The sequence below is a fragment of the Hemibagrus wyckioides genome, linkage group LG23, assembly GCF_019097595.1.
Source record: "Hemibagrus wyckioides isolate EC202008001 linkage group LG23, SWU_Hwy_1.0, whole genome shotgun sequence".
Taxonomy (NCBI): Eukaryota; Metazoa; Chordata; class Actinopteri; order Siluriformes; family Bagridae; genus Hemibagrus; species Hemibagrus wyckioides.
This window is the reverse complement of record NC_080732.1, coordinates 7501077-7526917: the sequence shown is the minus strand read 5'-3', so window position 1 is coordinate 7526917 and position 25841 is coordinate 7501077. Positions and strand designations below refer to the sequence as shown.

The window sequence follows — 25841 nt, the reverse complement described above, 5'->3', positions numbered from 1 at the left end:
CTTACCTGTATAAAAGACACCTGGGAGCCAGAAATCTTTCTGATTGATAGGGGATCAAATACTTATTTCACTCATTAAAATGCAAATCAATGTAGAACTTTTCTGAAATGTGTTTTTCTGGATTTTTTCTGCCTCTCACTATTCAAATACACCTACCATTAAAATTACAGACTGATCATTTCTTTGTCAGTGGGCAAACGTACAAAATCAGCAGGGGATCAAATAAATTTTTCTCTCACTGTACATAGTACGACATGTAGTGAAATGCTGTCCTTGGGGGAAGGAAAAAGCCTGCGGGAAGAAGCTCCTCCTCATTCTCTCTGTGTTTGCCTTCAAGTAGCAGAAATGTTTTCCTGACCCCAACAGAGAGAAGAGTCCATTGTTGGGATGGCTGAGGATCCTTCATTCCTGGCCTTGGTCCAGCACTGCTTGCTGTATATAGTGTCCAGGTCAGGAAGCTCGGTGTGGATGGTGCGCTCAGATGATCGCACCGCCCTCTGGAGAGCTTGCCTGTCCTGCTTGGTGCTGTTTCCAAACCAGGCTGTGATGCTTCCTGTCAGGATGCTCTCAATGGTGCAGGTGGAGAATGTCTTTAGCACCTTTGAGGGCAGTTTAAAGTCCTTTAGGCGTCTGAGATAAATACGCTGCCAGGCCTTCATCACCAAGGTGTTTACATGACAAGACCATGACAGGTCCTGCGTGATGTGAACACCTTGGTACCGGAAACTGTCCACTCGGGTCCCATTTATAGTGAGGGGCTGGTAATTCCTCTCCTGCTTTGTACTGAAGTCCACTATCAACTCCTTAGTCTTGCTGACATTCAGGAGGAGATTGTTGTCCTGGCACCATGTCTCCAGGTTTCCAATCTCCTCTAGGTAGGCTGTCTCATAGTTGTTGGAGATCAGGCCCACCACCACAGTATCGTCCGCAAACTTAATGATGTTGGTGGAGCTGGAAGTGGCCACACAGTCGCACGTGTACAGTGAGTACAGCAGGGGGCTAAGTACACAATCCTGGGGGGCTCCAGTGCTGAGGGTGAGTGAGGGTGAGACATGGTTGCCCACCTGTACTGCCTGTGGTCTGCCTGTCAGGAAGTTGGAGATCCATCGACACAGGGACGGGCTGAGGCCAAGGATCTCCAACTTATTGATGAGTATGGAGGGAATTATGGTGTTAAACGCTGAACAACGAACAGCATCTTAACATAATTCCCTTTTCTGCTGTCCAGGTGGCTCATGGCGTCTTCAGTAGAACGGTTGGGCCAGTATGCACACACAATCAAATCTAATACATTGGTCCACAGTGATGTGGTCTGTCATGTTTCTGTCAAGTATTCCTGGGTCAAAATGAGGGGAGCCTAAATTTTATTTATTCCAAACATTTTCTCCCTTATTTGTCCCACCAACCATATACCATCTGCAGAGGGTGAAGGCTAACACATGCTTCCTCTTAGACACATAAAGCCAAATGCATCCTTATAACACAGTATAACACACTCAGAGAAATAGTGCAGTCTGCCTTCTTCCACATACACCAGTAATTGGTTAGCAACACACTAAGTCACAGGGGAAAGAAAGTAAGCCATCCACTGTGTCACCTTGGCCAGATACATCTGTTTGGTTATCATTTCTGGCTCAGAGCATCCTATTATAAAAACCACCCAATAAGCCAAAAGTAATAAAAGATGCATGATGGAAATAATATATATATAGACTAAATGATGACTGATGTGTTGAAATGAGGTCAAATTAGCTATGTTACACAATGGACAAATAATAAAATGAGAAAACACAATAATTAAACTGCATGATTAGAATTACAATTATAATGTAATTTAGTTTCATGTCTCATGCCGTTAATTGCATTTAATTTTCATAATGGATTATTTATTATTTCTACCCTAGTACCTGGCCAGCTTACGTGTCTAATAAATGTTGAACACAGCCATATTTGAATAAATATAAATATAAATCTTTAATTTGAATCATCTTTGATTTAAATGAATGAAATGGCAGTTTATCACTTGTCTTTTTAATTCGGTTGCATTTCATTAGCTCCATTTTTACTTCACATACATTTTTTTTATCAATTTCATTTTAATCGATTCAATTTTTTTGCTCCTTTCATCCCCTGTGTTCAGCTAGCTAAGAGATGGAATTAGGAGCAAATAAATTCAGGGCTAATAGGATACATTTCATGCTACATGTTTATCTCAAGGAATTAATTATCAAGCTAAAGAAGGCTCTATTAGCGTTTCTAAAAAAAATGCTTACAAAGCAATCGCAAAGCATTTGAAGCATAGCCATAAAGCTTTGTGAATCTAAGCTTCACAGAGATCATTTCCGAACGTTCTTGGGAGTAATGAAAGCTTGCTGTCAGCTCTCCCGTTGTTCACTTGTCATTAGTATTCACTTCCCTCGCTCACTGTGTGATCGTAATGAATAGTGTGACAGGTGGAGCCACAAAAAGGTCACGGCAGAGTTTCACTCAGGCCTTGGCTAATGGACAAACTGACATTTGAAAACCAGAGATTCACCCGTCCCAGTCGCTGTATTTTAGCCTAATGTGGGGACATAACTCACTATTAGGCAGCTTTTCATCTCTCTCTCTTCCTGCAGTTGTGGGTGTATTCATGCTTAAGTCTATCATTTGCTTTCATACTAAGTGTGACATTGATTTTCCTCCTTCTTCAGTCAGGCTTCTGTTCTACACTATATGAGTAAAAAAGCATGTACTAGCATGAGATTCCTGATTGTGTGTTCATGTGAAATAGCTTCAGTATAGAGCAAAAAGCAAAAGAATTGGCCTCGCAGTTTCAATAACTCATAATCATTCATAAATATGATATATTTAAAATAATAGCATTGGAAAATCATAGAAGCAGAAAAAAGTATCTAGTTGTGCGGTCGGGATTTCCCTTATTTTTTTAGCATAAAAGTCGTCAACCCTAACAATATCCCACACTCAAATGTGCACACTGTACAAGTGTCTGAAGTTAAATGCCAATGATGCCTCAGTTCACCTCCGTTTTGAAAATGTTAACAAGCTGTCAGTCCGCAGTTTGCACAGTTCTTTGAGCTGAAACTTCAAAAGAAAAGCACTACTGCTCAGTTCTCGCAGCCTTCATTACCTTACAAGGCAAGTCAAATTATAAGGTGGTCAGTCACCACGCTCAGCCTCCAGCAAGTGAATATTGTTACCAAGCAACCACACAATGATGATGATGATTGCATGGTAACAGACAGACTTTAACTGACAGTGCTAACTAAGCTTCTGATGTGTGTATCGAATTGTGACACTGCTCACACTACACAGTGTCCGATTAGATTTTCGAACGTGCCAGAATTCCTGTGTGATCTTCCTCAGTGCTGCGGAAGGCATTTACCATGCATCGTTTACCTTCACACACTGGGATTCATACTCTATTTACCATCTGATTCAAATGTGATTAAGGCAGAAACACCTGGACAGGATTCCAGACCATTGCAGTGCATCACACACACACACACACACACTTATTCACACCCAGTAATACATACACTTTCTTGGTATTTCATGGCATTTAATTTCAATTGCTTGAATTGTTGTGGTAGCCCCATAAGCCTCTCACAAACCTATTTTTTTTGTTTTTGCTCATTCCTCTTGAAAGAACTGGTGGAACTCAATCAGGTTTTTAAAGCCTCCTTGCTCAGACATGCCTTTACAGTCCACAAAATCATCTGGGCTTTGTGATGGCCACTCCAATACTTTCACTTTGTTGTCTTTAAGCCATGTTGTTATAACATAGACGATATCCTTTGAGTTGTTGTCCTGCTGTTAAACCAAGTTGCAACCAACTTTTAAACTTTCTGGCTGATGCCTTGAGGGTTTGCTTCAGTCTTTCTAGATATTTTTCCATTCTCATGATGCCATCTATTCTCTGAAGTGCACCAGTCCCTTTTTCCAGCAAGACACCCTCACAACATGATACTGCCACCCCCATGCTTCACAGTTTGGTATTCTAACCCTCACCCAAGGGCTTCTTCCTTTGCATGACAGACTTACAGGGAATGACAATATATGAATCTGTTAATCGTGTATGTGTGTACTTTCTTACCCTCCAAATTAATCACCAGTTCCTTTATTTTTGTCTTGGATTTTCATTTAAAATTTCCAACCAAAGTTGGAAGTTGAAGTCCACTTGTGCCTCTTTATATTTACATACAATTGTTTATATAGATGCTTGTGGTACCTTTGGTTATTTCAAAATTGCTAAATCCTAAAGTAGAGGTTTTCAGGTCTTAACCAATTTGACTCGATTTTCCCATGCTATCAAAGACAAAAAGTAATTTGCTATCAATACAGTCACAGATGCACTCCTAATTTTCGGACAATTTAAAACTTCTAAAAATCATATTGTAATAATTTCAGGTGACAGTCAAGTCAGTGTATGTAATCTTTTTGTTAGAGTTTTAAAATGATGAGAACAAAATACATGCACTCACTGACTTACCAAAAGGTTTATTAAAGATTTATTTATTTTTGTGTCTCATTAAAAAAAAAAGAGAAAAAGAGAGGCTGGTGAGGGAATGAGGGAATTTATAGCTGCTGTAACATTGTGTCACAGATGTTCCACAAACAAAACTGTAATTTTTGGCAAATCTCTGTGGTATAATAGGAATAACGCTTCAGAGATCTAAAAAAATATTGGACTCCTTGTGCAAAACCATAGTCTGTCATGTGTTATCTATTGTAGTCTATTCAGGCTTACCCCTAGTAGCCTGCACACGTGCTTTTTTTATTTTTATTTTATTTTTTAATATATTGTTTGCATCTAACACTTTGTGACAGGCCATTAATTAAAACATAAAAACCTTTTGGAAAAATGTTGCACTGTGGAACAGCTCAAATTAAATAGAAATCATTTAAGCTAAGGAGCCCCATGCCATGATTCTTACTGCTGCCACTGTTGATAAAACATGACTGTATTTGTTTGATTGTCAGTATCAAGAGATTTGTAAAGATGGAACACACGTTGTTTGTTGGTAAGCATGATTTACAGAAAGATTTACCTCACTTCTGAGTAATAACATTAAACTTTTGCTTTAGTTTTTGATAAAATACATTCAATAACAATACTGGACTCAGAGTGTACATGTGTGCAGATGTGTGCATATGTGAGGTGTATATCTGCATTTACTTGTATACACAGTAAATGTGTCTATAAATAGCAGGGCTGTGAGCGTATATTCATATTAGAGCGTGAGATTATGTGTGTAGGTGAAATCATGTGTGTGTGTGTGTGTGTGTACCTGGACAGGGCTGTGTGTTACACAGAGCCTCCTCAGTGTGTAAGCCAAGGCAGATGTCTCCCCCGTAAGCAGGCGGAGGGTTACTGCACGAACGAGTGCGGATGTAATGACCCCCACCGCATGTGGCTGAACATCTGGACCAAGAAGACCAACACGACCAGCTTCCATCCACTGAACAGGGGAGACAGAGAGAGAGAGATGGAGGAGCATGAGAAATAAAGGAAAATCCTCTTTCACTATACTACATTTAATGTCTTTATGACAAATGATTCAAACACATATCTTAGGTGAAAGCTTTACTAAGTGCTGTCTTGTCAATCATGCAAATTTCATATGAGAAGAATTCTGTAAAGTAGTACACAGAATAAAGGATGTCTTTTAGTCTTTGAGTGTGAAAGGTGGGCATGTGCTTGAGTTTGTTAGATGGCTATGCATTTAAGTAGGAAGTATGTAAGGTTTCTTGAATATGGTAGGTGGCCGTGCTTGTGAGTGGGACAGCTGGGTGTGTCCTTGGGAGTGGTAGGTGGTCGTGTCTTTGTGTGGGACCATGTGGTCATAGAGGGACTGTGTCCTTAAGAATGTTCTTTGAGTGGGATGTGTGGGTGTGTCTTAGGGCATGTGTTTAAGTAGGACATATGCTCATGTTCTTGAATGCAATACATGGTTGTGCCTTTGAATGTGACAGGGGGCGTGTCCTTGTGTGTAGTAGGTAGCTGTGTCTTGTAGTGGGATAAGTGTGTGTGGCTTGGAGCATGGTCGGTGGGTGTATCCTTGAAGGTGGTAGGTGGCTGTGCCGTTGACGTGGGCATGTCCTTGAGTGTGGTAACTAGAGGTGAGTAGGACAGTTGGGTGTGTTATGGATTGTGGAAGGTGGGTGTGCTTTTGAGTGGGACAGGTGGGTGTGTCTTTAAGCCTATATATGGACTCCAAGTCATGCCCAATCAGAGCTGCTCTCTATATTTCCATATATGAATATGAAAAATGCTGAAACTGAAACAGAAAATAGAACGGTAGATTGCTAGCAATAGAGGAAAAAGGATAGGAGATAAGACACAGAGAAAGGGATACAGAAGCACAGGGGTATTCAGCACAAAGTTAGTGAGAACATTAAAGATGATAGAGAGGGAGGTCGAAAGAGGCTGGCAGAGAGAGGTGAAAAGAGTAAGTGAGGGAGAGAGAAAGAGAGGGAGGTGGCATGGCATGTCCAAAGTGCCTAAAACACAGTGATTATTTTGTGAGAGACACATTTTTTAAGCGAAGCCTAAACAGGAAATTGTGAATTGACAGTGTAAAATTTGATTACTTTATAAACGCAGCGTGCATGATTCAGACCAATCTGAGTCATGTCGAGGCAATCATGTTCACCAAACCGCTCGAGTAAACTTGGCTAATTGGCTTTTACAGTGTGTGTATTATTCAACCGGATCCTGAACAAGCAAAACCGATTTAGTTCTCAAACTGCTCACACTACCCCATCACCTCTGCTCTAATTAATAAGGGCGAACAAATCAGCAGCACCTCTCTATTCTTTCTAAAAGAGCAGAAAACCCAGGGAGATGAAAGCCAAAGATTCCCCAAGCATTCACACTGTCTGAGGTCTAATTAAGTCTGTGCAAACACCAAATTATCATCCTATTTCATCTCAGCATATTAAAAACCTGACAGTAGGAGAGAGGGATATAGAAAAAAAAAAATCATATCATGCTATCTTTTTCACAATACGCAATATTTACTTTTGCTGAGGTTTGCTCCCATACATAAATTTTACATCTTGCTTCTTTTCATCTCAGCACATTAAAAACCCAACAGTACAAGTGAGCAATGCTAGATATACGCTTGCTGTCCACTTTAATAGGAACACCTGCAGTCTAGGCTCATTCATGGCGTTATCTGATCTACAAATTTAATAGCAGCTGTGCAATGCACAAAACCACACAGATACACATCAAGAGCTTCAGTTAATGTTCACATCAAACATCAGAATGGAAGAAATTGATATCGGTGACTATCGGTTGAGGCATGCTTGTTGGTGCCAGATGGGCTGGTTTGAGTATTTCAGAAACTGCCAACCATCAGGGAGTTTCACAGAGAAGTCTCTAAAGTTTACAGAGAATAAAGTGTAAAACAAAAAAAAGAAATAACTTCCAGTGAGTGACGGTTCTGCCTGTGTGTGGACCTTTGTTAAGAGAGAGGAAGAGAGAGAGAGTTAGGGAGGAAAATGGCTAAAGTGGGTTTGAGCAGACAGTAGGGATACAGCAACTCTACTCTTTAGAAATGTGGTGAACAGAAAGGAGCTGGATGGGCTACAAGTAAAGTGAATAAAAACCCATTCTCCACCCCAACTCTACAGTAATTAAGCCTAGGTAATTAATTAAAGTTAGCTTATGCATTGCGTTTAAAACTAACTAACATTGCAAAAAACAATAAAAGTAGCCTAAGTGCATGAACATGCAGATGTGTGCTTCTCTTGGCCTCTTGATGTAAATAAAGTGTTTCTTTACAATCCTGATTAAAGGGTTATCCAGTGTAAAACCTACGCCAGGGTCAAATATGCAGATCGATAAACCCCGACCCCGGGAGCAGTGAAGGACAACGGCAAAAATATATGTTTTAACATGCAGCACTTCATCAGCCTGTAGTACTTGTTTCACTAGATTGAAAAGCTTTTGCGTAGAATATATACAGTAGGATTAACATTGCAGTGGATGAGATTTATGCAGATGAGAAAGAAGCAAATTTTCTTGGCGGAGTCTGATAACTGCTGCTAGTTTCCGAACAGATCTTTGGTGCACAGGTCTGTGAGGCACAAGATTGTAACCCATTTTTGTTTGAACCATGAAACGGCCATTTTGCGGCAGGAGGCTACTCTTTAGGTGTCCTTGTCTGCCATGATTACAGTTGAAATTTCTTCTCTCCTTTTAGTTAAATGACTTGTTCAGTTGCAGAATTTGCCCAGGCGTTACTGTACAGGATAACACTAATATTTCATGCACAGAAGTGTTTTAAATCTCCGGCACTGAATGAGTGAGCTCGTGTCAGGACACTTTCAACTCGGAGCATGGAAGCAATGAATTCTCCATAGTGACCTACTGGACCCCAGAAAATATCGCATATTGTGTATTATTCTTTTTCAGTATTCATTTTCTTGAAGGAGGGCAATAATTCCAGGCACAGTAAGTCTGAATTTATTAGCATTCAATTAATGTCTAAAATACAATTCTGTTCTTCTACAATTCTGATCTTTTATCTCATGCTGCTTAATATTTGTTAAGAAAAAAAATGTTTCCATTATTATTTTATTAATAATAGTGCTATACAGACTCCACAGAAACAAGTCTTCTTTCAATATTACCAATTTGGAGTGTATTATGATTTAAGGGGTAGTTTGCACAATGCTAAATGGTGGATCAGCTTTGTACAGAACATCTCTTGACTTACTGACTCAATTTGTGGTAATGGGAACATTGTGTACATTTCATATTTGACCAGACTATTCTTTTAAATCGCGTCTGGTTGGGTAATTGGAGGCTTCATGTCGCAAATGTAGAGATGAAATTAAGACTTTATACGTTATGTTTTCCTGCATCCCAGTAAGAGAGGATGATGGATGACGTCTGTTAAACGAATTACAACTTTCGCTGTTTGACATTAATAATGATTACAGACAAGGAAAATTCCTAATTGTCTACCCTCCCTGTTTTTTTCCACCTGCTTAAGGAGCAAATTTCCATTTAGATGACATGCTTCCCCATAATATGGGGACAAGCGCTCATTTAATTAGACTGACTCCTCCTGTATTACAGCGAGAGGTAGCAGCCAGGGTAATTAGCCTGAGATGTGATTATGTACACTGTGCTGTGGGGGCTTTTCTCGATTTCCAGCAAGTCTTTCCTCTTCTTAACACCGGTGCTTTGCTTTTGTACTTTTATACGTACGAACAAATCCGAGTGCTTTTGTTTCCCTTTGTTCCCTTCGTCATTAATCACTGCTCAACGACCCTCTAACACGTACCGATTACTTTAGGGACATTAGTGTAAAATGAGACACGGTCCCGTAATCACTTCAGCGAAGAGCACTACAGTCAGTAGAGAGTTAGGATGTGCGTGTGTGCATGTATTATTTTGCATTAGTGCATCTGTTTTACATCTGGTTCCCATGAATTTCACATTAGCACCTCTGGCAATTATATTCTACAATGATTTCAGGAGCACTTTATAGGAAGCCTGTCTTAATAAGGACATGAATGAGCAATAAAGGACAATGCATAAGAATATTTTGTACCTTTTGTTAAATGGGTTTTTATAAAGCAAACACTGCATCAGCATCAGAGTAACTGTAATGTTATGCATGTGTTATAAACCCCGGCTTGAAATAAATGCTTCCAAACTCTCACAATTAGACAAATAATCTATTATGGAAAATGACTTCAGTATGGTTATTGTTATCATTTTTAAATATGTATTTATACCATCTTTTTTTTCTTTTTTCTTATTCATTTGTCAGATGGCTTTTTTGTGTGGAAAACAAACAGATTTACTGCTGCTGTTTGCCATGTGAAATCTCTGTCACGTCATCACACATCACTCTTTTTTCACTGTGGCCTATAAACTCTACATTTACATTTCTGGCATTTGGCAGAAGCCCTTATCCAGAGTGACATGAGGGTTAAGGGCCTTTCTCAAGGTTCTCAACAGTTGTAGCTTGATGGACCTGGGATTTGAACTCACAACCTTCCGATCAGTAGTCCAAGTAGACCACCACATCCCCCACTCTATACAACTACTTGCACTCCCAGACTCACAGTCATCATCCTCTTCACTTGTGTTAAATTAGTACAGTATGTTCTTCTTCGCACTGTTCTTAGTATGCTCATAGCACTGTTGGTAAAAGCACCTTGGTTTCAGTTTATTACTGGCATAGTATACGTTCAGTTCTCTCACGTCCTTGAGGTTTATCAAGCCTGACTTTCTGCTCATGTTTACCTGATTTTTGGAATAAGTATATCCTCTGCTCTTGACCTTGATTTAGCCTGTTTGGAATCAGTTAGTACCCTGAGTGTGTGCCTGTTTTTGACCCTGATTTCCACCTAACATCTATTGGAGTGTTTGTTCTACCCGGGTTTGTTAACTTTTCCTTATTTTTTTTATCTGTTCCTATTAATTTAAACTGCTCCTATTTCTGAGAACACTGATTAGTCGAAAGAGTTAAATTGAAATACTTTCGCAATTAAAAGGTGACTTTTGCAGAAACAGGACTGCAGAGCTGTATGCTCATAGGGTGAGCTCTTAAACACTATTAAACCCACTTTACACCGGGCGAGGTGAATGCACTGCTTCAGCATCACTGCATGGAGCACATGCTAATCATTGTAGTGTTTTATCAGTTATCTTGTTTTATCTTTTATCTGGAAGGCATCTGGGTGACCTATATAAATAAAATGCATTATTATTATTATTATTATTATTATTATTATTATTATTATTATTACAATTATCACATTCCCTTTGCTAAGTGTCACGCTCGTGCTTTTAACCGAAAAATGCTACAAAGTATGATATTCATGCTATACTGTGCTGTCTAGACCCATACATATAACACAACATGAGCAACTTATAGCACGACTACAGCTACAGATGCAGTCCTTTGGGTTCGTTAAGCTAAATGTGTGCTAAATAAGAGCTGTGTATTATGATAAACTTTATAGTGATGTTTTTTGTGACGTTTTAATGATACTTTCAGGTATAGAATATCCTAGGTGAATAGAAAAACAAGGAGAAATTGATCACACACATAGCACCTTGAAATATATAACTGGGATCGAGGTATTGATTAAAATACTGTGATTTGTAATAATAGCGAATTCTAATTCAAATTCTATACAACTACACTGCACTATGCTGCTGTATGAGGTTTCCAAAATGTTTTCTGTTTTCGAATTTTTGTCGATTCATACTAGGCATAATCAATGGCTTCATAATCATATAAGCAGAACCATTTGATGCAGGTCAAGATTATTGAATTATTGACAATTATTAGTTATTGTATCTCACAAGGAAACCTCTGAGAACTTTGACAATTCAAGCTGCGTCTTCTTGATCATGGCACACGCTCAAATGTAGCTGCATATCACAGGAGAATTTAATCCCTGTGCCCGAGTGCTTTACATATATACAATCTGCTCCACACCAGCTCAAACAGCGAAGAACAATTTCACACTTTTACAGTTTTAGGTACGCAGGCAAATGTCGAGTTCTTGCATCTTTTCAGATGTGTTTTCGCACATGGCCCGTTTTCATCATCCGAGTCGTCTCAGCTTGGTGACTCAGCATTTTTTTGTGCATATGTGAACACAACAAATCATTCAGAGCCCTTTAAAATGAGCCACAAGAGAACCTTACTCAGACCACCTCTGAAGTGCTCGGAGTACGGTTCGATCATGGTGCAATTCATAGTCCATTTGATTTGTGTCTTGTGAAAGCAAAGCGGTCCCTGTCCACTTCATGTTTTGCTGATATATATAAAGTTGAGTAGCTGTGGTTTTCTGTCACATACCAACTAAAAATTCAGTAAAAAAAAGATTTTCTAATGGTTGCCATGGGATTGTATAGTCCCACAGGACATATAGGCTAATTCCTAATGGAAGCAATTATGATATGGAGCGTACATAGTAAGGCAGCATTAATATAAAAAATTACACCATGGTGCACAAGAATACTCGATTCTGATTGGCTGGATGGTGTGTGTGTGTTCAATGTGCAGAAATTTCTGGTCAGATAGATCACCAATCTATAGTAATACACTACATATGAACGATTATAACCATAGTGACATACAGTTACATCTGCATATGGAGTAACACAGCTGTTGAAATTTTATTTGTATTATAAATGGGGTTATTTTTGAATTGGAACTTAATTTTTGATTATTAACAGAGATGTAGCACAGCCTCTCTCTCTCTCTCTCTCTCTCTCTCTATCTCTTTCTCCCTTCATTCTCTCTCTCCCACACTCTCTTTCTTTCTCTCTCCCACTCTTTGTCTTCTCTCTCTCTCTCTCTCTCTCTCTCTCTCTCTCTCCCTCTCCCTCATAACTATTTATTAGAATTCATCCAAATAAATAAATATACTCTCATCCCACAGCTTTATCTCTGTGTATGATTTAGAGCAGGCACAGTTTTCAGTCTAACAACCTGTATATAAAATATCTAACAAAAAATAACCGTACTTCTTTGTTTTGTCAAATTTTGCACTGCAAACATTAATAACAGCTTTAACTTGTCAGTGCTGGCCAGCGATCAAGGTATAAGCAAGAGTATCTTGAATTCCACAGAGTGCCATATTTGATCTTGGCACAGGTTTTATGCCGGATGCCCCCTCGAATCAGCCAAGGATGCCAAGAAACATTTTATTTAGCTCTGTTTATGTTCCCCTACTTAAACAAAGGTACAGCTGCATTGTGCGATTATAATGCTCTCCACATCACGCTCTAAAATCGTGTACTGCACACCTAGCCATGGCTTTATGCGCCTTACTTGTGTGAACAGTATTTCCTGTATATTACTGATGTATTATATGGCGCATGCAAGTATTTTATTTAAGCCAAACACAATCAGAGACACCACTAGGCATATGACATAAAGCATGTTGATTTTTGTGCTTCTGCAACAAGATTTTCACTCCTTGCTTTCTTTTTTTTTAACATTTTTACATTTAGCACATTTGGCAGATGCCCTTATCCAGAGCGACTTTCATTGATCTCATTTATACAACTGAGGGTTAAGGGTCTTACTCAAGGGTCCAGTAGCAGCAGCAGCTTGGGGTCATGGGATCCAAACTCACAACCTTCCAATCAGTAACCCAACTTCTAAAGCATAGTATCATGTAATATAACCATTTTGAAACACGTTATCTATAACTCAGTGTTATACACAGATGGACTCTGGAGTCCTAAACAAGTTGTGCTGTAAACAACAAGTGGTCTGAGAGCTCATCAACGGAAAAGTGTCTAGAAAGAGAGTGCACTTATATTATGAACACCAAAAGCACTTAGGTCTTTTGAAGCTAGTTCCTCTTACAGGACCACTTCAACAGGTCTGAGGATGGCTCATTTCAAAAGAACTATATGTGAAAACACATTAAAGCATCTGTGAAGTGTAAAATGTGACTGTGGGCATTTATAAAACATACATTAACCAACCAATCAGCTTATCAGGAACAAGCTACACACCTGCTCATCCATACAATTATTTTAGTCTCTCAGAGTCACTGAAAATATTCAATTTAATTCATTATATATTTAAAAAATAGATTGTATTGGAAGGTTGGTAAAACATTGTCCAGTCTATTTTCAATCTGACCAGTTTTGGCGAGGCTGGGCCCGCTGCAGGGTCAGCAGACTGGAAATGAGAAGAACCAGATATGGTCTTTGCTGTTGTAGACTACCAGCCTCCAGGCTTGATATGCTGAATGTGATGTGATATTTTTCTGCTCACTATGGTTGTAAAGAGTGGCTGTTTAAATTATATGAGTCGGCATCCTGAGAGCTGAAACCGGTCTGGACATTCTCAACTGAATTTTCTCATCAACCCGAAAAACTGCTTTTCAATAGATGTTTTTTATTTCTGCGTCTCTGCCTTTTGGCTAAGTTCACGATGTGTTTTTTAGTCTTGCCTTGAGAAGGAGCCAGTTTTTTTGGTTTTGGGCAGCGGTGACTCTAGGTTGTGGGTTGGGGTTCAGAACTGCCAAGCTGACACTGTTGGGCCCTTGAGCGAGGCCATTAACCCTATCACTGCTCCAGGGGTGCTGCATTATGGCTGACTCTGACCCCAAAATACCAAAGTTGGGATATGCAAAGAAAAGAATTTCACTGTGCTATAATGTGTGTGTGAAATGTGTAAGTAAAGGCTTCTATTCTTTAGTTGTGTGTTTCTGAACAATTCAAATCAGTCCAATGGACACCAACAACCATGGCACTGGGTCACTGAGATCATCCCCTCCCATTACGATGCTTGAAGTGAACATTAACCAATGTTCTCATGACCTGTATAATGCACTACACTGCCTTACAAGCTTGGCCAGTTGGATAATTGCATGAATGAACAGGTGTGGCTAATAAAGTGGCCACTGAGTATAACTTCAACCTTTTAAAATTCACAATACTTAATTCTCTTCAAGATTCTGAAACATTTATTTAACTATTTTTAATACATTTCTACATTTATAATATGGTCTTTTCTACTGACACATGAATGTAGAAGACAGATACCTAACATTTACCCCATTTATTACATTGTTATAATGCATCATCACCAGCTCTTCTAAGGCACTTATTCAATAGCCACAAATAGTCATAGAAATAAATTTGCGATAAAGCTGCATTTTTCTAGAAATATGATATTAATGCTTATTCAAGTGCTTGTGGAGTGTTATTCAATGCTAACGCATTGCATAATCAGTGCTTATGCATGCATGTTCTACCAAAGGTCACTTACACACACAATAAAGCAAAATAGCATAAAAAAAAGAGTGAGCAGGTTATCACCTGGGCATGGTGTTGTGTTACACTCCTGGTATTCCTGCGCAGGCCCTGAACATGTCGTTCCTCCGTATTTGGGTTTAGGATTTGTGCAGGTTCGCTTGCGGCTGCGCACTCCAGAGCTGCAATCACGGCTGCACTGAGTCCATGAGCTCCAGACTGACCAGCCTCCGTTCACAGTGAGCCCGGAGATACGGCCTGATCGCAGCACATCTCCTGACACACACACACGCACAGATGTAGAGATGGAGGCTTAGTTAGGATGTGTCTCAGCAGTGCTGATTCATGCAATATATAAATTGATGCCTTGTCATAAATACTGCACTTTTAGACTGAGCTGAGATGAGTAGCAGGAAAATGTATGGCATGTGAGATAAGAGAAGCAGACTATTCAATAAAGTGGGGTAATAACACGATCTCAGCAACCTGGAGAAGCACAATTTACAGTCAGGGCAAAAATGTAGCTTTTTTTTTTGTTTGCCAGCTGCTTTTACACAAAGTTAGGTAATGGACAAATTATATAAATTCATTAAACACAGTCAACAATATGTTCCTAATTTTGAAAATATATTTTGTCAGATGAACACATGGATCAAGTTATGTGAACTTTTACGTCTGAACTGGCAAGAAAAATAAGAAGACTAATATCTTGTGAGATAAAGTATAATATAAATTAGCCATAGACTTCTTTATAATATAAAAGGTGGTTTTAAATAATTCAAATGGTAGATAATTTAGGCAAAATGCACATCAAGCTTCGCATAACGTTCAGGATTATATCTGGAGTGAGATGCCTGGATTATTCCAGGAGAAGGATTGTAAGTTATAACAATACATATATCTGCATTATTAGACAACAGTTTCTGCAATAGAAATAAAACTTCGGTAATGACAAGCAACTTAGTGTCAGAAAACCAACTAATCTAACATTTACATATGACAAACAACTGTGTGAAATATCCTTAATGTATGTTTTCAGATTCAGGACATTGTTTCTGAACTGATTACTAAGAGCTTAGTTTATTCATTATGTTAAATGTCGAATAATACAAAAACAGAAAACAAAAATCTCTGCAGTGCAAAGTCAGAAGAAGCTGAAATAAAAAAAATATGAGCCATACGGCCTAGGACACTATTCTTTGGTTGAGCTCTGGCTTTAAAATGAAATATTCTTAACTTTAGTGTTCAGAGATTTTTTTTTTTTGTTGCTATTTTCATGCCATTGTTTGCTTGTGCTTCACTCTCCATTTTTCAGCACTTGACCTTTAGCAGGGCCTGGCTGGGGATGAGAGGAATGTCAGTCCCTCTTTGCCTCTTTGCTCATTCTCATTATTTATAGAGCTCTCCATCAAACAGCCCTCTCAATGCCAATAGACTGTTTCATAACCTTTTCACACCTTAAAACCAAGAGTGCATTGAGTTGCAGGTAAACACGAAGCGCCAGCCGACTACTCAATAAACACCCATACACTTTCTTAGCACAAATCAATCGCAACTAAAAAAGGAATGAAATTTAGTGCATGAACACTGAGAAAATAAAAGTGGACTGATGATGATGATCATGATCCTGATAATGATCATAAGGAGGAGAATGAGGATGAAGAAAGAACTTGGCTCTTTTTGGTTGTCCTGCACACCAAATATTCAATCCAGAAAATGAATTGCTCTAGTGGGTTACATAGTGTGGTATATTCACACCTTTCTCCCAACTGGCAAGCTCAGGAGTATCAGCACAACAAAAGCAGAGTGTGTAGACACTGAATGAAGTGCAGGTTGTTTTTCTTAGGAAATTACAGATATTTGGTTGAATAGGAAACCACAGTTCAGGCTACTGGGTAAATTTGGAGTAAGTAAGTGAAATGAGCTCTAAATCATTTTTATAGATTTTTTTTTCAGAGCAGAGAGGACACTTGTAGGCATCGGCATTAATGTTTTCATTCAGTTTAATGCATCTACTCATTGCTCTCTTCTGGTCAGGGTATACATTGGTGGAAATATATGGTAGATGGAACATCAGTCCATCGCAGGGCACATTGCTATTTCTTCCTTTTTTTTTTTTTTGGAGGAAACCCATAGGGACATGAGGAGAACATGCAAAACTCAAAATCACACTAGGGGTCTGATGCTGTGAAGCAGCAATGCTACCTGTGCCACTGTGTGACCCTTTAACCCTATTTTTCTTTTCCAAATTTTTCAAGCAAAAATGATTTTTATCAATATTTGAGTTTCAATTTTAAAGAAAATGCAGTGTTTCCAGTCAACGGTAAAAACGGTACCGTCAAAGTTAGGTGCAGTTGATGGTTTATTTCTCTTCCTGCAATGACACAAATACACGTGACCCCATTTTTGTTTTCCAAAAAAGTTGTGAGGTTTAAATAAAACAGCTGAGTTTCCAGTGAACAGAAAATGGTGCCATCAAAGGTCAGCACAGTGTAGAGTTTATTTCTATTCCTGCAATATTTGCAATTATGCAAATACATCTGAAAATCATTTCTCTTCACCAATAAGGGTCTTATCCAAAATTAGGTGTATGTGATTGGACCTCAGAAATACCCCTAATCCTCTGTTATTGAGTAATGGTGGCACCGAGGGGGCACTAGAGGGTGCTGCATCTTCCATTGGAATAAAGCATAGCATCCACCAGGTTTATTTACTTAAAAATACTAAAATACTAAAAAATATTCAGTAGCTTAAAATATCTATTTCAAGGATCATTCTTTTGCACTTTTACGTACATTGTTATTTGTGTCATAAGAGTTAAAAATGAGATCAGATGAAGTTGTGACACGACACATTTCCTCATATTTTTAAACAAGCATTGAGGGCCTTACTCAGGGACCAAGCAGTGGCAGCTTGGTGGACCTGGGATTCAAACTCACAACCTTCTGATCAGCTATCCAACAACTTAACCATTAAGCTACCATGTAACTGCGATCTATGGTGCCCAAGATCTTGTTTGCAAAACTTTATTTCTGGTTAAAATGATACAGCTGCTATGGAGCTCATTATGTTTCAATCTGTTTCCCCAGGTCAAAGACTTTGTTTATTCAGTCCAATACTTGGAGACAATTTATACATTTAGGTATGTATTTTTAAGATACGGCAAACCATATTGTTTACAATACTAAACCACTGTTCATAGCAATGATTTACGGATATGTAAAATAAAAAATAATATGAAAATAACTAATTTATTTATTTTTATATTTATATTTCTTCTGACTTTATACTGAAATTGTTACATTACATTCAGGAATAAAAAAGGAATCGTTTCAGTCATAAATTCTTAAGCAAATTAATTAAATTATTAGATTATTATTGCACATTAGCTATTATTAGATAGTTAGCTAATAATTACCTCTTGGATGCAAGGGAAATTAGCTTGTGTCATTCCAGCTGTCTAGTTTTTTTAGGCTGTTGTTTTTTTCCCCGGTTTGTTCTTTGCAATAATTTTCCTTTTTTTTTTTTTTTTGATTTTCCTTTACAGCGCTGCATATTATATGATTTGGATTTTTGATTCAATTTTAATTACACATGCCTCTTTACTATACTTGATTGTGTATATTATCATTTGCTGATTTAAATGTCTTTTAATGTCAGTTTTTATTACCTTTTGTCAATATGCTCGGAAAATGAGACTCCGGTCTCAGTAGGGCTTTTCTGATTAATAACAACTGAATGAATATGCTAGGCAGGTCCTCCGTATTATTATAAATCCAGTTCCCAAGAATATGGCCTGCTACCCCAAAGCACCCACTAATAAAACAGTCCTGGTGCCGCTGCTGATGCTTATTAACAGTTAGACAGGAGGCAATTAAAAACTGCTCCCTGCTGTATTTGTATTGCAGATAATTATGAAAAGGTGTTGTGTTTAAACACATGGTCGTGGAGAAAAAAAGGAACATATATATACAGTATGTAAATCATCAATCAATTACCTGTACATAAATCATCCACTCCCCCCTGTATATATCAGCTTTATATAGCTTTATATCTATTCATTTATTGTAACTATACCACTTTGCACTTCTGGTTAGAGGCTAACTGAATTTCATTGGCTTTGCACAATGACAGTAAAGTTCTGTAAATCTAATCTAATCTAATTGATGGGGTACTTTAGCAAAACTCCTGAGGTTAGAAGACTCTTTGATACTTATAGTTTTTAAGGTTGTTGTGTAGGAAATTTAAGACACATGGGGCTTACGAAAAAAGAGAAATCTACAGAGATGGAAGGATTAAGATCAAAAAGATTGCAATAACCAACGAAAGGAAACTCCCAAGTAACAAACATGTGTTCGCCATATTGTTGGGATATTGTAAGGTTAAACACGGAAAAATTCTGATCTCTGGGAACTAGCTGCAACGCTAGTTAGAGCAAATGTTCAAAATAGTGGAAGTATTAATCGATTGCTACTGTAGAGAGAGAGAGTCCTAACAAACAGCATACTGAGGGGAACATGTTAGTAAAAGACACTAAGAGACAGACATGGAAAGAAAAGTACATGAAGACATTTTGCTTTTGATGTAAGCGGACAAGTTTTTGGGCCGCATCCTAGAGGATGGAGGAAATGGGGTAAAAAGCTCTGAGCAAGAGGTAATCATAGACATCAATGGCCTTTAAAACCTAGGGCAGACCTTGGGCAGCATCCAATAAAAATATATATAAGATTAGTTCTAGAATGAAAGCAGGAAGCATGAAGGGAGGAAAGAGTGAGATCAGAAGTTTCCTGGGGAAAAAAAAAATCTTCAGGCCAATTACTTAATGGAGCAAGGGTATGAAGAGAGTAGCGGAAGGAAAGACAGAATGAAAATAGAGCAGAGAGTGAGAAGTTGAAAGAGGATGGATGACATGACACTTGAACACATCACATTGCCTTCACATGTTCACGTCAGTTCAGAGTGTTAGGTACAGAGGTGGACAGTAATGAAGTACATTCACTTGAGAACTGTACTTAAGTACACTTTTTCTGGAAACTTGTTACTTTAACTTCACTACATTCTACATTTCACTACAAGCTCTTAACTCCACAATTACTACAAACGGGTCACTAGGTTGCTACAAAAAGTACTGTAAATATTGTATACAATAATGCAACAATGACAAAACAATGCATTGACATTTACTTTTTAAGTACTTCTGTACTTTTACTTAAGGAAAAAATCTGTCTTTTACTTGTAATGGAGTATTGTTTGACCAGTAGTATCTGTACTTTCACTCAAGTTTTGTACTTTGTCCACCTCTGGTTAGGTACGATCATGAAGAGGGCATACAATAATGAGGAGGGTGAGAGGGAGAAGATGTCCACTTTAGAAGACAAAGAGTGACCTTTCCTTGTTCCTAAAAAAAAAAAATAGACACCATTTTTACAGAAAAGACTTCACGCCATCACCAAAATCATCCAGCTCTTTTAGGAATAATACATGCTTAAAAATATCAACCTGACAATGTTTTCATTGTTAACACTTAGGAACGTCAGAGGCATCTTTAAAAAAAACAACAAAAAAAACTAAATACCCTTGGCCAGAATTTAACTGATGATCATTATGATGAAGAGACTTTAATAAATCAGTTATGGCAAGATGTTAATGAGTGATATTTCACTGATATTGTTATTAGATTTTCATCCACATTAATCTGCTTAGTGTAGGTGCATTAATTCTTTTCATATTAGTAGAGGAAGCCAGCTGTCGAGAAGTCCCCCTCGCAGCATGTGGCATGTTTCCCAGTGTGGGGTGTGCTGCTGGCGCTGATTCTCTATACACTGTGTGCTTTTGTTTTATCATGTGCCTTTGTTTTTGTTCTAGTCCCGTCTCCTCCCTTGTCCTGTCATTGGTCTGTTGTCTAATATACACCTGTGTGCCTGTTCTGAATTCTGAGCTCATTGTTTCCAAGTCCTATTGTGCATCTTTGTTGTTCAATGCTGTCAAGCTTTGCTTCCTGTTACAACTTTTGCAACGTCCTTTTCCTGATTTATTAATATGGATATTTATGTTGCCTATGAATATTTGATGTTGCCTCCTGGTGCTCGGACCACAGCTACCAACTTTTAGAATGCGTGGATTACATTAAATGTAACATGCTGAGTCACACTTGTGGCCTGGCTTAATGAAGCTCATGTTACATCAGCAACAAACTGCTTGTCCATCATCAGACTGGTCGAGACAGCATGGTCCAGCTTGCAATCTACAAGTAATATTTATGTTTTTTATTGATAACTACTTCTCTGTTTAACACCATCTTACAAACAATTCTTATTTTTTTTTATTTTTAAATTTATGAATAAAACACAGTATTGCCTGATTTCACAGGAAAATAATCAGTGACAGGGTGCTGTGATTGATCCCAACAAGAAACAAGAGTTACCACTCCAAGGTAGATTCATTTACAAGTCATCATAACACATGATTAATGATATACTTTCTAATATCATTTTATGTAATACTTTAAGTAGATCTAATTTCATAGTTATATCTGTTGCATCTGCAAAACAGACTCATTCTTTCCTCTCTTTAGAAGTTAATAATACAAAAAAAATTGTGTCTAGTTACATTGTAAAGAAACTGAAAAACACAATGTCCTCCATTTAGAAGACTTTACAGAGGCAGAAAAACAGTTTTAACAGGAGACACTGACACTCCTACCATAAATCTTAAATAAAAATAAACATCACTTTGAGAACATCATGGGAATGAGCTGTTGCCGTAGAAATGATCATGTAGAATAAACATATCATTTTCAGAGCTGCTGATATAGAAAACAAATCAGCACCTGATTAGGAAGCTTGATAGTGCTGTGGTTTACTGCTTTAGATTCACAAGGATTTACGTTTCTCTTAAAGAAAACTAAATAATCAAAACAGCAAAGATCTTTTTATATAGATCTAAGATAAAAAAAAACAAAAAAAAAAAACACTGGCTATTCACTGGCTATACTGGCTTTACATTTAAATGTCTTATTAGTGAGAGAAAACTGATGTTCCCTATCTCTCAGTTCTTATTTTGGGGATTTGCAATTGAAGTGGTTACACTTCCTGCTTAGCCAGAATAGCATTTGGGCTTTAAAAACAGTCAGTCTTTCAGTCTCTAGAAGGGGAACTAAGTAGGATGTAGTTCTTGTACGATGTGTTAATTCTCTCCTGGAGGGTGGTCAGTGAAAGAGTTTTTGAGAAGTATAGAATGCCCTTCCAATAATGATTTGGAAAGTACATTTCTGAACATGTTGGTATGAGAGAGTTAGTGTCAGATTTCCACACCATGCTGTGCAGCCATACCGGAGTTTGGGATGGATAAGTCTAGTGTATATATATATATATATTTCTGTTGGGTTCTCAGATGAATCAGGAATGTAGTTTGGTGTTACGACAATCCCGCTGCAGGTCAGATTGTTTCTTAGCTCCTTGACAGTATCACAAGATGTTCTCTGTTATCCAGACAGGTGAAGTGGCATAAGAGGAAGAGGAGGATTTCTCATAAATGTCACTGTCTTTATTACTGTATTTAACTGCATTTAGTGCCATTTTACAGCACAGAAGTCTAGGTTATGCAGACCATGACGTACATGGATGACAATTTTAAAAATCTGTAGCAGCACAAGTGATCACACCCCCTAATACTGTACACTGGGAAGCACTCCCTGTGCACTTTTACTGTCTCAAATAGGAGACATAATAACCAACCAACCAGCTCCCTACCTTCCTCTATTCATTCCTTCGTCTTCGGAAAGTGATTTGTCTCTGTTATAGTCACTGGTGGCTTCTCTATGGCGCCCATTGTGCTAGAGCCCCAACACGTCTGTAATCCATTCAACAGATTTTAATTAGCAAAAAATCCTGATTCAGACCTCCATACATTTTAAATATCTTTAAAACATTAATCACCTATTTTGCATGATTTTTTATGTAGCTATTTCACAGATATATTTTTTTATTCCAGTATTTTTCTAGATGTTGCACAAGCATAGGGAAGCATGCTCCCTGCCCCATTTAGATCTATGTATTTATTAATGCACCTAGTGGCCAAAATGGGAACCATAACAATTACTAACAGAGATCATTTGGCACAGAAATCATACTGCCTAAAATCTGTGGTTAGAAGTTACTACTGGTTATAATGATCCAATGCCAAGGAACAAGGAACAGTAGAAAGACCGGAATATACCCTTGATGGGACATCAGTGATAAGATTCACATACTCACAGGCTATTAAGCATAGATAGTTGACCTGCCAATATCCTTTGTGTGGGCCAGAGCAAACAGGAGAACCCAGAGAAAACCTAAGCAGTCATAGGGGAGCAGAGAATAAGGCCTAGTGTGGCTAGAGTCAGGTTTGTGAAAGGCTTTTGAAAAATGCGGTGCTGTTTATATTAATGTAATAGTGGAAGGAACTTCAGAGGATTTGTCCTCATTAGTGCATGAGCAGATCTTCCAGTCCTGCTACCAAGTCAAGATTGGCAGATATATCCTCTTTCCCCCAGTGGACTGAAAACTCCTCTGCTATCTTACTAAGCTGGGGAGTGGGGGTTACTGATATCGATTGTGATTGATCAACTGAGGTGGGTTGACATTTGGAAATAGGGCTGACATTTGCCTTTTTCTACTGTGGAGGATTAATACCTTCTTGGAAAGATGTATTTAAGATATCACAAAGAGTTTCACTCGGTTCACAGTCCTTTAAATCTCTCTGAGGTATCCCATCATGGCCAGAGGCTTGTTTTTGGTTTGAATCCTCCTCATTTTGAAAGATATTTCCCATGGTCGGATCAGAGAGTGGGTGTTTGGAGCAGGGAAAAAGACAGACCTGACTAATGTATCAAGAGAGACTGACTGATTATTATCTTTCTTTTTTTCTTTGACTAATTAAGTCAGACATTGTTTTGTTATTTTCTATGTAACAAGCTGGAATATCCATTCATTAGATTATTTTAGTTTCTTTTCCCAATATGATCCCATTAGACTTTTTCATCGTGGGCTTTTATCAGAAATAACTGTAATATGGCTTATTTAGTAGTAAGCTAAAACTAGTCAGTCAGTATATGTTTTTTAATCATTGCATATCTTGCACATGGGAATGAGAGCTGTGTGATTTGCAGACCGGTTTAAAAATAGATAAAATGGTACTGATCTAATAAAAAAAAGCTGCCAAAGATATGAGAAGCACCATAAGCATTGATTAAGGGAACATATAATAATAATAATAATAATAATAATAATAATAATAATAATAATAATAATAATAACAAATGATGTTTGAAATGATAATGGATTGTGTTACACATTGCAGACTGAAAACTGGCAGACGGTTTGGTATTTCTACACAAGTCTGTAAACCTTTCCTCAAATTAATCAAAGCAGGAGTGTTTGATAATCAGTTTTGCCCTTCCCTAGATGTCACCTTGTCATTTTTCACACATCACAAACGTGCTGCTGTTCTATCAGAACTTTGAAGCTTTGATGCCCTTTTCTTTGACATTTTGCCTTCTAGGCTCATTTGAAGTCCAGCCTTTTATTTATTGCAGGCGAGTTTTTGCAGATAAGAGTTATTGCAGAAGAAATGCTTATTGATACAGGTGTCCAAACAGATTCTTCTTCTTCTTTTTTTCCATTCCATAGCTATAGGCTTAGAAAACCATGAGGCTGTGACAGATTCTCTGGGACTGAGAAGCACAGAGCCTTTCTCGTTGGGACTTGCAGCCATAGAGACCATGCTGTCTTCTTCAGAAGTGAAGCCAAACCTCCTTTATTTGAACTCTTGTATACTGTGACCACTGCTCTTTAATGGGTACTGATATACGCAGAGGCCACACTTCCTTGACGGGCACAAAGGCCATGACTTTTCTACCGGGACTGATTGGCAAAGCAGGCATGCTTCTTTCACCAGGACTGAGAGGCATAATAGCCAAGCCACGCCTCCATCACTTGGACTGACAGATGCAGAATCCATGATAGTATTTCACAAATAATAAAAAAAAAAGTCTTGAATGTTGCAAATACAGATTATACTCGCTTTGCTATCCTGTAAATCTGAATCCAGCTTGCAGTCGTTGTTTGCTCGTGGATTCAGGTTGATACAGTAGGCACTAGCGACGAATGCTGGCCAGCAAGAACCTCCATGCCTTCCCAAGTTCATCCTTCGCAGACCTGCTGACGGCTGTCATACACACTTTTTTGAGCTGAGGTAATTATAAGATGACGCACAATATAAGTTAATTACCTGCCATGAGAGCTCACAGATCTATCATGCCCGGGTGAAGGAGTGTAAAAAGGCTTCATCAGACACAGCTGGATGGTTAACAAAGGATATGAGGAGCGATAATTGCTCAGATAAAGAAATGATTCCTGTGCTCAATATGTAGAACCGTATTCACTCAGATTAGCTCTCCACATGACACTGTGGTAGCTCTTCTTTCCAGGTGATGCTAGCAATTTTATTTCTGTCAGCTCAGCAGTGTTGATGTTTTTCCATTTCCTTTCACCCTGTGAATATATACTTTAAACTGAATGCAGTTTCTCTGTAATTGCAGTCACGCAGACATGAGTGCTAAAATCTTTTGCACCCAGCGACCCCTTTCACTCGAAAAACCGCAGAGCCCATTAATACTGTGTTTTATGAATTGTTCAAATAGTACGCTTATTAATGAAATACATACAATCTGATTGGTCAGAAGGTCTTGATGAACTTTCTCTAATAGCAGCTCTGACTACAACGCTGGCTGATATTCAAATCTTTTTTAATTTCAACATTTTATGCACAATTGATCTACTTGTTTATATTTTCTTTAGTAATGACTCTATTTTCTCTTAAGATCAAGACAAAGAAAAAGGAGAGGATGTTAGTGCTGTTATCATAGTGGGTTTGTATAATATGTAAAAGTAGTATAAATGGTTAAAATATGATGTCTTGTTCATCAATAAATTAAAAAAAAAAAATCAAATTGCTGTGGTATAATAGCACACCCAGTCTTGTTTTATTCCATACATGACTATTTACTGGACCCTTAGAGCTGTTTATGTCTGACCTT

At 38.1% G+C, this 25841-nt stretch overlaps 1 protein-coding gene and 1 long non-coding RNA gene across 2 annotated transcripts in view; one reads left to right on the top strand and one right to left on the bottom strand.

The window, feature by feature from the left end:
• sema5a (sema domain, seven thrombospondin repeats (type 1 and type 1-like), transmembrane domain (TM) and short cytoplasmic domain, (semaphorin) 5A) overlaps positions 1–25841 on the bottom strand; it is a 209116-nt gene that overhangs the window by 17726 nt on the left and 165549 nt on the right. Inside the window, exons 18-19 of the mRNA XM_058376783.1 lie at positions 14831–15040; positions 5292–5462 (exon numbers count right to left, since the gene is read on the bottom strand). Coding sequence (XP_058232766.1) covers positions 5292–5462; positions 14831–15040 — 381 coding nt within the window. The remainder of the gene's footprint in view (positions 1–5291; positions 5463–14830; positions 15041–25841) is intronic.
• LOC131344456 (uncharacterized) lies at positions 18077–25804 on the top strand. The gene is made up of 3 exons (XR_009203319.1): positions 18077–21014; positions 21134–21197; positions 24433–25804. It is a non-coding gene; the product is annotated as an uncharacterized LOC131344456 (long non-coding RNA).